The sequence below is a fragment of the Bos indicus x Bos taurus genome, chromosome 16, assembly GCF_003369695.1.
Source record: "Bos indicus x Bos taurus breed Angus x Brahman F1 hybrid chromosome 16, Bos_hybrid_MaternalHap_v2.0, whole genome shotgun sequence".
NCBI lineage: Eukaryota > Metazoa > Chordata > Mammalia > Artiodactyla > Bovidae > Bos > Bos indicus x Bos taurus.
The window spans coordinates 69,656,142-69,673,322 of NC_040091.1; the positions used below are offsets into that span (position 1 = coordinate 69,656,142).

The window sequence follows — 17,181 nt, forward strand, 5'->3', positions numbered from 1 at the left end:
TGATCCACACAGTCAAAGGCTTTGGCATAGTCAATAAAGCAGAAATAGATGTTTTTCTGGAACTCTCTTGCTTTTTTGATGATCCAACGGATGTTGGGAATTTGATCTCTGGTTCCTCTGCCTTTTCTAAAACCAGCTTGAAGATCTGAAGAACTATGGACAGAGGTTGGTGACATTGTACAGGAGATAGGGATCAAGACCATCTCCAAGAAAAAGAAATGCAAAAAAGCAAAATGGCTGTCTGAGGAGGCCTTACAAATAGCTGTGAAAAGAAGAGAAGCAAAGAGCCAAGAGAGAAAAGCAAAAGATATACCCATTTGAATGCAGAGTTCCAAAGAACAGCAAGGAAAGATAAGAAAGCCTTCCTCAGCGATCAGTGCAAAGAAATAGAGGAAAACAACAGAATGGGAAAGACTAGAGAATTCTTCAAGAAAATTAGAGATACCAACAGAACATTTCATGCAAAGATGGGCACAATAAAGGACAGAAATGGTAGGGACCTAACAGAAGCAGAAGATATTAAGAAGAGGTGGCAAGAATACACAGAAGAACTGTACAAAAAAGATTTTCACGATCCAGATAATCACGATGGTGTGATCATCCACCTAGAGCCAGACATCCTGGAATGTGAAGTCAAGTGGCCTTAGGAAGCATCACTACAAACAAAGCTACTGGACATGATGGAATTCCAGTTGAACTATTTCAAATCCTAAAAGATGATGCTGTGAAAGGGCTGCATTCAATATGGCAGCAAATTTGAAAAACTCAGCAGTGGCCACAGGACTGGAAAAGGTCAGTTTTCATTCCAATCCCAAAGAAAGGCAATGCCAAAGAATGCTCAAAGAACACACAGTTGCACTCATCTCACACGCTAGCAAAGTAATGCTCAGAATTCTCCAAGCCAGGCTTCAACAGTAAGTGAACCGTGAACTTCCAGATGTTCAAGCTGGTTTTCGAAAAGGCAAGAAGAGGGAGGAGTGTATGTTTATATACAAAGGAAGTTTCTGACAATATTCCTATTTCTTGGGCATCAAAGTGAAAAAGGAAGAATTTCCATTTCTATTTTATAGACTTCCATCTAGCGTAAATTTCTTTCTATATTCATTTTATAATATTTTTTAGAAACTAGCTAATAAGAATAATTTTATCCCTTGGGTCCCCAGGTATCTTAAGGAGAAACTCTTTCCTATCCCCCACCTAATTGGTATGTTCATGCTCAGATGCTTTTCCACTTTCTTATAACCTAATCATTCATCTTTTCTTACTCAATATTGAACAGTTATACACTGAGCACCTTCTGTGTGCCAAGCATTCCTGAAAGTGCAGGTATCTGTCTACACAATGAATCATAATCTCTAATCTTAGGAACCTAAAGTTTTTAATGACACACGTAGCCTTGACTGAATATATTGTTTCTCCCACCTTTTCTTCTTCAAACAGAATTAAGAGATCCATTCACAGGAACAATACCTGTTTTAACCCTCTCTCCTAAAATCCTGTCTGGCATTTCCAACTGCCTACTCAACACCACCTAGAAATTTAATTTAATAAGCATCTCAAACTCAAAAGGGGCTTCCCAGGTAGCTCAAATGGTAAAGAATCTGCCTGCAATGTGGGAGATCTGGGTTCGATCCCTGCATTGGGAAGATCTCCAGAGAAGGGAATGGCAACGCACTCCACTATTCTTGCCAGAAGAACTCCATAGACAGAGGAGCCTGGTGGGCTACAGTCCAAGGGGTTGCCAAGAGTCAGACAGACACGTTCACTTTCACACTCAAATGTCCAACACCGAATCTCATTTTTCTCTCTACATTTACTCTTCCCAGAGCTTTCTTTATCTTAGTAAATGGAAACCATTCTTTCGGTTATTTGAGCCCAAAACCATGGAGTCATACAAGGCAGAACCATGCCAGTTCTGTCTTCAAAATACATTCACAATCTAATAACCATTTCTTACCACCTCCACCTCTGTGTCCACACCAGCGCTGACTTCTCCTGGATTACTTCAACAACCTCCAAAGTGGTCTCCCTCTTAAATTCTATTTTTCCTCCTAGATTCTGTTTTTCACCAAGCAACCAGAGTGATCCCTACCTTGTCACTTCTCTGCTCAATATGCCCCAGTAACTTCTTCTCCATTCAGAATAAAACTATGTTCTGAAAGTGTCTGAGGAGGCCACACCGGCTCTGTCCACATGTGTCCCCACCTCCACGAGACCATTTCCTGTCACTCTTCACATTCTGCTGCAGCCACCGCTGACCTTGCTGTTTCTTGTACAGCAAATACACTCTTGCCTCCAGGCCTATGAGCTTGTTCTCTTTGCCAAAATACTCTTCCCTCCCACGTCCACATCTGCTCCCTCTCTCACTTCCCTCAGGTCATCTGCCAAATGTTCCCTTCTTAATAAGATCGACCACTCTATGTAAAATAGAAACCCTCAACTCACCCTTCTGGCATTCCCTCATATATTTACCAATGTATTTGCTTATTGTCTGCTCTGCCTCTATACTATTAACTCCATGAGGGCATATTCTTCGTTTTGCTCATTACCATGTTAGAACTGGGGCTCCTCTGGTGGCTCAAATGGTAAAGAATCTGCCTGCAATGCAGGAGACCTGGGTTGGGAAGATCCCCTGGAGTAGGGCATGCATGACAAGCCACTCCAGTATTCTTGCCTGGAGAACCCCATGGACAGAGGAGCCTGGCACCCTGCAGTCCATGAGGCTGCAAAACGTCGGACACAACTGAGTGAGTGAGCACAGCACATGTTAGAACTAGGGCTTCCCAGGTGGCGCTAGTGGTAAAGAACCTGCCTGCCAATCCAGAAGGCATAAGAGACGTGGGTTCAATCTCTGGGTTGGGAAGATCCCAGGGCATGACAACCCACCCCAGTGTCCTTGCCTGGAGAATACCATGGACAGAAGAGCCTGGTGGGCTACAGTCCATAGGGTCACAAAAGAGTCAGACACACGCTAAGAAGCGACTTAGCGTGCATGCACGCATGTTAAAACTAAGAGTCCAGAGCGTGCCCAAAATATTTCTAATTGAATGAATTAAAATGTTAAGAAAATTAGTCCAAGAGACTTGTGTGGAAAATGAATAGTTCTGTAAGCAAAGGGAAGTTAAAGCCCAAACCATAAATGTTCAAACATTTATATTATGGAGAAAACAATTCTTCAATGTTTACTTTTTCAGTAATAGCCACTCATGCATATGAAAGTGATATTTTTATGATAAATGCACAACCTCCTATTTCACAGGTAACAAAGTACCAGCGACACGTAAAAGGTAACACACTGTCCCCCATCCAGTTCACCTGACTGCTCATGCCAAATCCAGGAAAGCATCCTAAATTCTCCTCCCCCTAACTTTAAATCCATCATAGGTCCCACTGAAAGTGCAAAGTGAAAGTGAAAGTTGCTCAGTCGTGTCCAACTCTTTGGATCCCATGGACTGTGAATTCTCTAGGCCAGAATACTGGAGTAGGTAGCCTTTCCTTTCTCCAAAGGATCTTCCCGGTTGAGGAACTGAACCAGGGTCTCCTGCATTGCTGGTAGATTCTTTACCAATTGAGCTATCAGGGAAGCCCACATAGGGTCCCATTAATTACCCTCAAAGCAACTCCATAGTATCCCAGAAGGCCATACCACCATCATCTCTTGCCCAGGCGATTTTACTAGCCCGCTCACTGCGTCTCCTCTTGACTTTCTATAATCCATTCCACATATAACAGTCAGAGGGATTTTCTTGAATGTGAACCAGATCGTGTCACTGCTTAAAATGTCCAATCACTTCCCAATGCCCTTGAATGAAAGCCAAAGTCTCTACCTTGCTCCTGCCTGCTTCTTCCGTAGCTTCATGTAACACCAAAGCCGTCGATTGCTAGATCCAACTGAATGGTCTCCATTCTTGTTCACCAAACCAACCAAGTTTACTTCTGCCTTCGATTTTTCACACTGATCCCTACTAGAACGGGCTTCCACCTTACATTCAAAGGGTTATTTCTTTTGTCATTCAGAACTCCTCTAAATGTCACTTTTTTAGAGTAGCCTTCCTTGAATAACTAAAATTGTCACCCAGTCACTCTCTATTAGATCTCTGTTAAAAATGAGTATGAATGAGCGCTAAGTCGCTTCAGTCGTGTTCAATATTTTGTGACCCTATGGACCATAGCCAGCCAGGCTACTCTGTCCATGGTATTCTCCAGGCAGGAATACTGGAGTGGGTTGCCATTCCCTCCTCCAAGGAATCTTCCCAATCCAGGGATTGAACCCTTGTCTCTGGCATCTCCAGCACTGGCAGGCCAGTACTTTATCACTAGCACCACCTGGGAAACCCCAGAAATGAGTACAGTCCCCATTATTAGCTGATATTATCACTCTTTCATTTTCTGTCTGACTCTCCACAAGAAGAATCTAAGTTTATTTTCCTGTCTTGTTCATCGAAAAAAAAGCCTAATAGACAGTACATACTCAATAAATTTGCTGAATATTAAATGAATCCAGAGTCCCTATTTCTACTATAATCTATTTGTATTATCAAATCTTTTAAAAATTAAACAATAAACACCTGAAATAAACTGTCAACAGCAATTTCTCTCCTCTCCCCACCCCCATCCCCCCACCTTCCCCCCATTTAAATAATCCAGGACAAATTCCATGCCATATGATCATTCAAAGTCAGGCATGGTCAACAGCAAAGGAAAAGAAATTTGGTGAAGACAATCTAAAACACTGAAAAATTTGAAAGCCACATGTCTATGGCTTTAAAGCAGATTATAAATATCATCTATAGTAACAAGGTAAAATCAGTTGAAATATGAGCTTTAAGAAGTATAAGAAATGATAAGATGGCATAAGAAAAAATTAAGTATTTGGAGAAGGAAAAGGAAAAACAGGAAGAGGAAGCTCAAATAGCAGAGGTAAACCAGGATTGGAAATTTACCACAGATTATCTCCAACATGAATAATCCACACTGGGTAATAGAATATTGACTATAATTACATTCATCCTACTGACCTTGTTCTAAATTATTATGGATTATTACTACGCAAGTTATTTTGTTCCACACCAGAGGTGGCTGTATTTCGCTATCAGATGACATGACCTCTAATTCAATAATGTCTGTAATGCACTGGTATCCTCAGATAAAAGCTGTCTATAATGTCTGAACAAAGGTGAATTAGTTATCCAATTCACACACGCAATTAACTCTCTTAATACCTGAGAGACCATGGAGCCCCTTCTGAATTTCCTATTAAATACTACATATGGAGGTCTTCCCTCCATCTGTAGTTATCTTGTGCTGTACTTCATAATAAACAATATTAATAGTTTATTGCCCCTGTCAAAAATCTTACATTAGTTATCATAAGAGACCTCATTCCACAAAGCAATGACTCATTTTCCTAGCAAAATGCATTCAATTCAAATGTTACGCCTATTACTAAAGCACAACAGTTCTTTATTCTCAGTGATGTAAAAATAATAACAACACCTTCTTGAAACATAGAAAATAATTTAATTTTCTTTACCACTTAAAAAAATCTCTCAAAATCCAAAAGGCAATTGTTTATCTTGTGCATTTATATTTATATGCTGTGTTCATTTTAATAGAAGACTAATTATTTAAACTCAGGTGTTAAAGGGCAAAAACAAACCAAAACGTAGTATTTTTTTTGCCACCTGTTCCCTTTACTAAGAGCTGAAATCTCATAAAGAGTCTGAAGGCAGAGCACTGCGCCTCTGCTTTGTACCCATATGTGATGCCAATGGCTGTATTCATAAAAACCCAGATCAGAATAACTAGTTAATGTCAAACGTTAAGCAAATACCTACGCCTTCTAAAAAAGGAGGTAATTAATTAATTCTTCAGGGGATGCTTTTCATTTTGTCATCTAACATTAATGTATCTTTTTCAGCAAAGAACAAGAGAAATCCCTAAAATAAACCCTAGTCCTCTCAGCACACGGCCGCATTAAAGTTCTCGTCATACTGGACCCATCCTCAGAGTAAGGAAGCAGTTAAGCGTATCTAAGAATGTTCCTACGGTTCAAATGAAATCTGCTGCTCGCCTGGGCTTTCATTGTCCCTCGCAACTCAAAGTGGGCGGGGGTGGGGGGGCAGGTGGCGAGCAGAGGAATAGGAAACAGTTTCTCACATGTGTTTCGTATGTTTTATCCACTCAAGTAATGACAGAAGGAAGAAGGACATTATAGAAACTAAAAAGCTAAGAAGGGTGCTCGGCTTCAGTGCATAAACAATTTAAGCTACAAACCAACCTTCTGCGTGCTGCAGCACAAGAAATACTGACTCCTCAGAAACGATGTACTTGTGCAGGCACACCATGTTGGGCACACAGCGGGGGACGATGGTCTTTCTGTTCCTGCTGTATTCACTGCTTTTCCTTAGACCCTGACAGAGAACAAAAAGGTCAGTTGTACCCTCAGTTGCCTTTGGAGCCTGCTGTGCTCTGTGTTTATCAACCAAACTAATCTATCCGAGTTACTCTGGGCTTCAGAGAAACCACTCATCTGCTGCTCTATGCCCCTCGGTCCCTGGAGGCTCTGCTGATGGCATCTGGCGTGAGTCCAGAGCACTGAAGATGCCACAAAGCTGCCATTAAAATCAATTACGTGGGTCAGTGTTTTTATTAGAGATGCTCTCAAACTAAGTCATCAGGATGACACACAGTTATTTCTCTATGACCTTTTCTTAAGTTTTATTTTACTTATGTGTATCTTCAAAGCAGCAGACATCGTGAGATCAATTCAAATTCCTGAGACACAAAAGGTATTCCGAGATTAAACAGGCAGTTTTGAAATTCTATTCCAAAAAAAATACGAAGATCATTTTAAGTTTTCTCCAAAGGAACAAGGTATGTGGAGTTCCTCACATCACACCCTGGTTTAAAAACCTGAGGAAATAGCAGCAGTAAAGTACACACAGAGAGAAAATTTTATTTCAGTGTATGTCAATGTGACCTACTGCCATGCTGATAAGTAAAAGGAAAAATATCAGAAAAACATAACACTAATTTGAAATTCATTAATTCTGGATGCTGAGGAAATGCTTAAAATTAGGATACTTTTAGAATATTGCACTATCAAAATCCACTTCAAATATAATTTTGAAATTACAAAATTGGGGGGGGGGGTTCTTCCCTTATTCACTTAATTACAAATTGAATAATACAGAGAATCAAAATTGAATTTAGGTAAAAGACACGGCCAGGGACGTAGATAACACTTTTCCAAATACCTTTAACAAAGACTTTAAGGTAAAATTTCAGCTCTTAAGAACTGTAATCATAATCAAACGTATGATTGCATGTGGTCTTCATAAATTATGCAAAATATATTAGAGATGTACTTAAATTATACACTATACATTTAAACAGTATAAAAGGAGCCTTAAACTTATCCAAATTATTTCCTCCACTCTTTTTAAATGTATGCTACAGAGTATTTATCAACTGTGATGGAAGGACACAGAATAAAGTGAATCCAGATGACTGTAAACACACAAAAAAAACATTCAAACACCCAGAAAAAAAATACTTTCTTTCAGAAGCATAATTTGAAAATACATTTCTAAACTCATTAAACAGAAAAATTCTTACTTTTAAAATAAATGTCTGTTCTGTCCTTGTGTCCATTACAAGTAAAACCTACAAAAAAAGACATGAGTAATAAATTATTTACAATATAATGAAATACGAACTCATAACTTTTTGAAACCATACTAAAGGTTTGGGGAGAAAGTGTTGAAACTGACTCAGCCAAAACCGCTAATTTGTGAATAGGCTTTTTTAAAAGTCACCAAATCACACAGTGAAAACTCTTATCCAAAGGCTATTTCCTTTCTAAAAATGCCATATTTTAGAAACTCTACCATGTTTTCCTAGATTTATTTTAAAATATAATTCTTAAAAGGAAAAATTATTTTAGAAAAAGAACTTTTCCTTATGAAACATTAAGTGGCTAAGTAAAAAATGAATAAATAAATAACTGTTTTACAGAAATTGAAGTCTCAATTTTCTTCCCAAAACCTCACACGTAGCCACTTGCTACAATGTGATCTCAATAACTCAGGCTCAACCCAAGGCACCCTCTGGTGCTACTTCTCCATCCTGGACTCATCCTTAAATCCTCTTTTCCCATCAGCAAATCCTGCCAGCTCTCTCTTCAAACTGGATCCAGAATCTGAACTCACCTCACCCCTTCCACAGGTATTACCCTGAATAAAACAAAGATTTACCCGGATTATAACAATGGCCTCCCAACAGATTTCTCTGCTTCCATCTTTGCTGTCCTATGCTCTATTCTCAAAATAGTAGGCAGGTTTTCTTTTTAAAACATTATGTTATATCATGTCACTTTTCTTATTCAGAGGAAAAGCATACATCCAAAAATGACTTCAAGATCCCTCATAATTTCACACATCACCCCCTCAAACCACCTACTCCCCCTACCCATCTTGATGAAAAGAGTGAACAGAGATAGGGAATTATCCTCCCATATTTACATTTATAGTTTATAAATATATTCGATATTTACATATTTTATATCATGTTGATCTTATCATTTTGGAGACATTACAGCAGAGGTTGGCAAACTATTCCTGGAGAGATACAGACAGTAAGTATCTTAGGCTTTGCACCCCATGTCGTCTCTCGTGTAGAGAGAAGCACATGAAGCAGCAGTCTGAAATGGGCCGTGGCGGGAGAACTTGCACACAGAAATCTGTAAACACCCAGCAATCTGTCAGCACTGTATACACGGCCTTCTTTCCTGCCCTCTTCAGTGATGGGAGCCAAGGGTAAAAGAAGGTATCAAGCTTGGGGAAATAAAAGAATGCTGAGAACAAACAGGCGAGTTAAAATGAGGAACCTGTTTAAGACCTGATGAATCTGAAGTCATAGCGACAACTTCATCTTTGACCCCTCTTCTGAGTGCTTCATCGATCCTATTCTACTCCATCTAATCTCAAACAAATACTCCCACGGATACCTCCTTAACTCCTATTCTCTTCCCAAAGCCCTCTTCTCACTAAAAACAAAACCCAGTTTCACCTCTTAACAGTATTAAATAATATTATCACCCATGAAACCCCCTAAATCAAAAAGCTCCTTAAGTCCTGTGAGTTCTCCCGTCCCCACCTTCATGACCAGTGACCTAGAAGTCTAGTCAATTCTACCCCCTAAGTATTTCTCTTTTCCACCCTCCACTCTCCTTCACCTACCATGATTTCAGTGTTTACTATGTGCTATGCTTTAGTCACGTGGAATCATTGTTAATTCTTTCAATTACCCAGTAAGATAGTTTTACCATTCCCACTCCATATGTGAAGATATTACAGCTTCATCTGTAGAAGATACAATGGTGAAGTGAAGTGAAAGTCGCTTAGTCATGTCCGACTCTTTGCGACCACACAGACTGTCTGTAGAATTTTCCAGGCCAGAATACTGGAGTGGGTAGCCTTTCCCTTCTCCAGGGGATCTTCCCAACCCAGGGATTGAACCCAGGTATCTCGCACTGCAGGCAGATTCTTTTACCAGCTGAGCCACAAGGGAAGCCCATAATGGTAGATAATAATAGTATCTACCATTTGTGAGAATTTCAGTGAGATAATCTTTAAAAGTACTTGGTACAGCCACTTGTTACTATTACTGCTGTTACTATTATAGCTTCTTCTCCCTGCAATGTTCACCCAGCCCCTTATCAAACAAGCACTCATATTTCCATATTCAGCTCAAATGTCACTGATGCTTGTCTTCCTATGTGTTCCTACTGTATACGATACCAGCCTCTTCAATATGGTTTTATTTGGTCACTTTGGTCTATATCCCAACCAGACTTCAAGCTTTTCATCAGCATGTTGTAAGCAGAAAAACAGTTGCCAATGATGCTCATACCTTAATCTCCATAACTTGTGAATATGTTATGTTATTGGCCAAAAGGACTCTGCAGATGCAATTAGGATACAGACCTTAAAACAGATTACCTTGGATTATCTCAGTGGGCTCAATCAAATCATATGAACCCTTAGAGAACTGTCTCGGTCCAGAACTGTAATGATGCACAAAACTGATATGCCAGAAGGGGAAATCAGAGGGATTCATAGTATGAGAGAGAGGTGCTACTGCTGGCTCCAAGACACAGAGGTCCACATGTAAACACTGCACATACCTCTAGGAACTCACAGTAAGCATGGGAAGGAACAGGCAGCTTTTAGGCACAAAGACCAACCCTTGGCTGAGAGCTAGCAACCACAGTCCTACAACCCCAAAGAAAGGAATACAGCCAACAACCTGAATGAGCTTGAAAGTGGGTTTTCCCCCAGAGTCTCCAGGAAAGAAAGCAGCCCTGCCGGCACCTTGATTTCAGCCCAATGCAACTCATGTCAGACCTCTGATCCAGAGAACTCTGACATAATAAAGTGAGTTGTTTTAAGCTGTAGAGTTTGTGGTAATTTGTAATGCAGCAACAGAAAATTAATACAGGGCAGAAACTGTATTTCCTGCAACACATAACCTATCCACCTCCCAAAGTAACTGTTCACTAAACGTATGTGAATGAATTTAAGCATAAAAGTTTGGACGGTAGATAGCAATGTGGGAATGGAGTTTAGAAAATAAGTCAGGACTACAGATGTATATGAATAGCTAAGAATTCTCCATTAAAAATAATAGCTAAAGACAGGAGAAATTATCCTACTAGAATGCTTCAAGCAGGCACTGTGACGGGGTTTAAAGAATCAAATCACATAATTCATTCAACAATCTAATAAGGAAAGTATACTTTTTCCTTTTTCTTTGATCACACCATGCAGCATATGGGATCTTCGTTCCCCAACTAGGGATCAAACCCACACGTGTGAAACTTTCAATACTGCACTATGCGGTGACCTGGGGACAGAAGCGAACTGCTCTGAGTTAGTAATGGGGGGTAAGAAAATGGAGGAAACGTATACGTATCTTTCCACAGAGAAGTATATCAGGAGAAGGAAAAACACTAAAATGAAACGGTTAGCAGGATTATCAGGTCTGAACCTTTTTCAGACAGGGTAAGACTGCTCTCCCCTGGAACTTGTATTCACCACCAATCTTGAACCTCCAAGTCAAGGAGATATATTCAAAGAGCCTGAACCCTGACAATCAAATCAATATCATGAGTGCAAAAGGAGGCACATCTCTGTAAAGGAGAGCTCAATAAACATCTACTGAGCCTGTAAAGACATTCAGTGTCCCTTAAATCTCATTTGTTTTCATATCTGTTTGTGACTCTTTTAAAGTCACTCACCAGATTCCAATCCAAAACATTTCACCAGGGAAAAGGTATGGAAGCCGTACAAAGGAAATAACTTTTTTCCTACCAGAAGCTTCTTAACCGACTGGACAATATGTACCTGTGTAAATCAGCAGTGATACCTCTTTGCTGGTCTCACTTAGCCATGAAGCATGAAGTCGATAGATAAAAAGGCCAAATTAAGATCGATGAACATTGGCTGAGAAGGGCTTCTTTGCTTACATTTACTTTCTCCTCCTACCAAGTTTGTTTGTGACCAGACAATGTTCACATTGAGGCAATAAACACAAGAACATATGTGATTTTTTTTAAATGTGCCCTTTGACTGTCAATTTCTCCCAAACAGGTGTTGGCTAAATGATTATAAATTGGCCTCTGGATACACCTCTTCAACTGAGCCGTACAGGGCTGGTGATAATATAATTAGACCTAAAAACATCAGGCTGGTGAATGCTTTCCATCTGTTTGGCAATAATGTTTAGTTAACAATAGTCTTTAAAAGAAGCACCTTCAACTTCAGTTCTTAAAGTTATTTATAGAGCCATTCTTAACACACCAGCACTCCTGCTAACAAGAGCTTTAGCCACTTGGAAATTATTAGCCATACGGCTGTATACAAAGAGAAACGACTGCATTTAACATCTGTATCTTTCCAAATTTACACGCTTCAACCTCATTTAGAGTCATTTCTTAATGAACAGTGCTATAGCACTGCATTAATATTATAGTTGCATGCACAAAGATCATAAGGAGCCAAACATTTTTTTAATGCCAACAGTAGGCCAATCTGTAATGAAGCTGTCAGCATAAAGGACAAAATAATAGCTTCTTTAACCCTCAAACAGAATTTGTTCATTTGTGGACTAGAACACATCAATTTAAAAACTGCTCATGGGTTTGCTCACCTTTATAAAGACAAAAATCTAATCTAGTACTAATTTGATACAATTGTCTTTCCAATAAAAGGCTCCTAAAACCAGCTTTTATTTCATGATAAAACAAGTTCTATAACTCAAACTGTCATGAAATAATTATCTTGGATGGCATACCTTATTGAGAGAATACAATTAATGTATTTTTCCCTTTCATTTTTCACACTCACTTATCAGCACTATATTAGCATATGGTCTAACAGGAGAGATTACTCCATCTTTGCCCATGGTAATATATAGAATCACTGCTCCTAACTGGAAAAAAAAAAAAGCAAACAACTTATCCCTCTAGGATTAGCCTCATCTGTTCTTCAATTCCACCAGCACAATGAGACTTGCCTACTTTCCTTTCACAACAGTAGCAAGAAAAGTTCCAGTTGATTATCAGTAAATTTTGTTAACTAGAATGGGGAAGACTTGACATTTAACTAGGTTTAACTAGGTACTACCTCTGGAAAGAGGGGAGGTGGGAGAGCATATCAAAAGTATCAAATGACATTTAATTTTTAGGCATATGAAAAATAAATTTGGAGAAAAGAAAAGAGACAAACAGCAATAAAGACATGATGAATGTGGTGAGGAAGTGCAGAAAGTTCCCTTCGGTGAAGATTATATGTCATCTATTTTTTAATTTTTTTAGATACTTAATTTAAATGCTGACATTCAAAGTCTGTAAGCCTCTAGAGTTAACTCCAGCTCCAATTCCTTTAAGAAGAAAGATTACCTGGGTAATCCAAGGGAACATCTCTCACTACTTTGGTGTCACTTATTTCACAGAACTCCAAAACAATTAATAAAAGTTTTTTTGTTTTTTCTTTTTTTAATGTTTAAGAAAGGCCTACAGAGATAGCCATACTGGGACAAACTGCCTTTCCTCTAACGGTTGTCACGGTATTATTCGTGTTGTCTGGATGTCATCTAAATGGACTTTAGTTGTGCAACTGATACCACTTAGAATTCACATATAAATATACCAGAGAACAAGGGGATCAACATAAGAAAGAAGCCAGAGAAAATAGAGAAGCCCACTCACACAAGTTAGCTAGTTTTTCTCAACATAGTTCTCAACACTTGACCATGAGTAGATTCATTAAATTCACCTTGGCAGCATTATAGGTACTGGTAATGTTATTCTTCTGTAGAAACAGTCACAAACCTAAAGTACTAAACCCTTGCTTTCCCTGTCAATACTACATGATGATAATAAAATGTTACTTACACTTATTGCTAAAACTCATCTCATTTCATAGGCTGAGAATATTCAAAATGTATTTTGACTGTTAACTGTTAATTCCATACCTTATTCTTAAGAGAGACATCTTATAAAAATTCAACAACCAGAAAACAAGGAGTACTTGGTGAACTTTAATACGAACAACTCTTCCAATTCTTCCCACCGGGGTCTAACTTTCTCTTTCTTGGACATCAGAAACTAGCAGTGTTCCCTGTACCACCGCCCAGCAACTAAAAAGCAAAGGATACTCAGCCTACCACTTCTGTCCATGAGAAACTGCAGCACCAGGAGTGTCAGCATGAACAGACAGTGGAGAGGCACTTCTTGCCCTTATGCCATGAAACCAGTCTGTTCTGGATGGTCCTGTGCTTATTCAGTTTCACTGATAAGAACTGAAGTATGAAGAGCAACATTAGACATGGATACTTACAACTCTATCCTAAAAGATGGAGAGTTCAAGGATCTGTTTTCAGTAAATCATAAAAATTACCCTTGTGACTGACGGGAAACAGAAAAAAAATTCTTTGGCATCTTATCAGTGTTTTATTCTTGCTAGAATTTCCAAAATAACACAACATCGTGAAGTAAGTGAACAAACAATCCAAAAGGATATTGCTCTGTGGATTGATGGCAAAGCCAAAAACATCACCACGCAACTTACAGCAAGGTGAAATATCATTTTGAAGTGGGCTGAGTTCTCTAGGCATCTATATAGCCTAGAAATATCTTCAAATGCAGGAAACAACAGAACTGATCTACTAGGATTATATGCAATGAGCATGCAAGATCCACATTGTTTTCTAGTTATTAAATTCTAAATTATCATAAATAAAAATATAGTTTAAATGTTTATCCAAACACATTTAATTCCCCACAACATCCCATTTCAGTTTACCTAATTTTCTTATCTGCCTTAACTATAAACAAATTGGGGCAGAACAAGGGGGAAAGAATGACATTAGGACAAGCAAGCAACACAAAACTAAGCTGGTAAATAACTAATTTCTCTAGGAGAAAACAACTGATCTTAGACGTCTTTAAATGCCCACACATTTGCAAAGGTTTGAGTATGCTAATTTTTTAATTAAAAGATATTTCAGCAGTGAAAGCTCTTTCATATGCACTACTGATTCTTCATCAAACGTTAACTTTCCAACTTAACACCAGTATAGCCGGTGGCAGCCTGAAGGTTCACCATCTGCTGCTACCCAAAGTCACTGTGGCCACCTTCAGAACATATGCATCAAAGCCTGGAGATAAGAGACTGAAGGAATACTGCCTAAGTCAGCATAAGGGCGATGACAAACCCAGAGGCAGGCAACAGGCAAGCTACCAGAAAATTTAGAACATCACGAACCATCAGTCACCTCTTCGAATACATACCCAAGGTCACAAGGGATTCTAGTGGCTGAACAAACAGCCAAGAGAAATACTACCACTAATGGCATTTACTTAAGTAAATAAGTGTGATGATTTTTTCCTTAAAAGAGAGGGGATAGTTATTTTTTAAATCTCCTGTAATTTTATTCAAAGCAAGCATATGGTAAATGAAATATAAAATTGAAGTTATATTAATCTATGAATAATAATAAAGGTATAAGTATATATTTTAGGCAGTCATAAAATAAGGTACTTTGCTTTGAAAGATTTATTTTCTGTATACCATCATACCCACCATTCAAATATTATCAAAGTACTTTGAGATGAGATTTTATAAAATTCACAAAACAGCAATTAAAAACCCTGATTTCTGGCTACTGAAAAATGTCATTTATTTAAGGTAATGATCATATTCACCACAATACTGCATAGAGAAACATAATATTGTGGTGTCTTTTAAAATATTAAAGAGAGAAACTCAAAAACCTGGCTATATTCAATTAGAATACTGAATAATTGACATATTCATCTTAAAAGAAATTAACTAATATGAAATTTTCTTATACATCATCTTTGATTTCTAGGTTGGTTATTTTGGTTTCTTAAATGTAGTTAGAAAAAAGCAATATAGAAAATATGTTTTAGAGAATATAAAGCATCTTTCAATTCTTAATTTTAAAATGGCAACAGATATATTTAGTTAGAATTCATTCTAATCTTAATCCAGATATTTAAAAATTCTTCCAAACTTCCACAGCAAATTAGTTATAAATTAATTTAAATCTAGGGCATTATTAAGCATTCATATACCATAAGAACTGTCATGATGAAGCCCATTTGTCCTGCCCTCTATTTAAATTGAACACAACCTGTTGAGCACAACTATCTACAGTTTCTACAACCGAATACAGTAGTGTAGTGTATGTATGCGTGTCCCAGGAGAACACAGTTAATACCTCTGTACACTTGTAATTTCAATAATAATCATGATTTCTTAAAGGGTCATAGTTTGTCATTGTGAGAGCTAAAAATAGAGTTCAGTTCACTTCACTTCACTTCAGTCGCTCAGTCATGTCCGACTCTTTGAGACCCCATGAACCGCAGCACGCCAGGCCTCCCTGTCCATCACCAACTCCCGGAGTCCACCCAAACCCATGTCCATTGAGTCGGTGATGCCATCCAACCATCTCATCCTCTGTCGTCCCCTCCTCCTGCCCTCAATCTTTCCCAGCATCAGGGTCTTTTCAAATGAGTCAGCTCTTCGCGTCAGGTGGCCAAAGTATTGGAGTTTCAGCTTCAACATCAGTCCTTCCAATGAACACCCAGGACTGATCTCCTTTAGGATGGACTGGTTGGATCTCCTTGCTGTCCAAGGGACTCTCAAGAGTCTTCTCCAACACCACAGTTCAAAAGCATCAATTCTTTGGCACTCAGCTTTTTTACAGTCCCTCTCTCACATCCATACATGACCACAGGAAAAACCATAGCCTTGACTACACGGACCTTTGTTGACAAAGTAATGTCTCTACTTTTCAATATGCTGTCTAGGTTGGTCATAACTTTCCTTCCAAGGAGTAAGTGTCTTTTAATTTCATGGCTGCAATCACCATCTGCAGTGATTTTGGAGCCCCAAAAAATAAAGTCAGCCACTATTTCCACTGTTTCCCCATCTATTTGCCATGAAGCGAAGGGACCGGATGCCATGATCTTCGTTTTCTGAATGTTGAGCTTTAAGCCAACTTTTTCACTCTCCTCTTTCACTCTCATCAAGAGGCTCTTTAGTTCTTCACTTTCTGCCACAAGGGTGGTGTCATCTGCATATCTGAGGTTATTGATATTTCTCCCGGCAATCTTGATTCCAGCTTGTGCTTCCTCCAGCCCAGCGTTTCTCATGATGTACTCTGCATGTAAGTTAAATAAGTAGGGAGACAATATACCGCCTTGACGTACTCCTTTTCCTATTTGGAACTAGTCTGTTGTTCCCTGTCCAGTTCTAACTGTTGCTTCTTGACCTGCACACAGATTTCTCAAGACGCAGGACAGGTAAACATTATCAAAATAACTTTATCTTCCAAAAAATGTTATGAATATATTATGAATCATAACATTAAAAAAAAGAAAGTAAGCATATTTTGGTGGTGCTAAAAGAATTTGCAAAAACAAGTAATGTACTCAAAATTCAAAAACCAGTCATTCTCACACTATTTCATTCCTCCAAAGGGCACTGAAATATGGCTGGCAAAGTTTGTTTTCTTTGACAGACTAATATCAGGATCAGAAAAGATAAAAAGGATTTTAAGGATGTTTCTCTACTTCCCATCTAAAAG

The 17,181-nt window shown here is 38.6% G+C and overlaps 1 protein-coding gene across 4 annotated transcripts in view; it reads right to left on the bottom strand.

The window, feature by feature from the left end:
• The window catches only part of RPS6KC1 (ribosomal protein S6 kinase C1), a 204,114-nt gene that overhangs the window by 41,104 nt on the left and 145,829 nt on the right, over window positions 1–17,181 (bottom strand). For all 4 annotated transcript variants that reach the window (XM_027565622.1, XM_027565620.1, XM_027565624.1 and 1 more), the window contains 2 exons: window positions 7,621–7,668; window positions 6,281–6,413 (listed from right to left, as the gene is read on the bottom strand). In XM_027565622.1, the coding sequence (XP_027421423.1) occupies window positions 6,281–6,413; window positions 7,621–7,668 (181 nt within the window). The remainder of the gene's footprint in view (window positions 1–6,280; window positions 6,414–7,620; window positions 7,669–17,181) is intronic.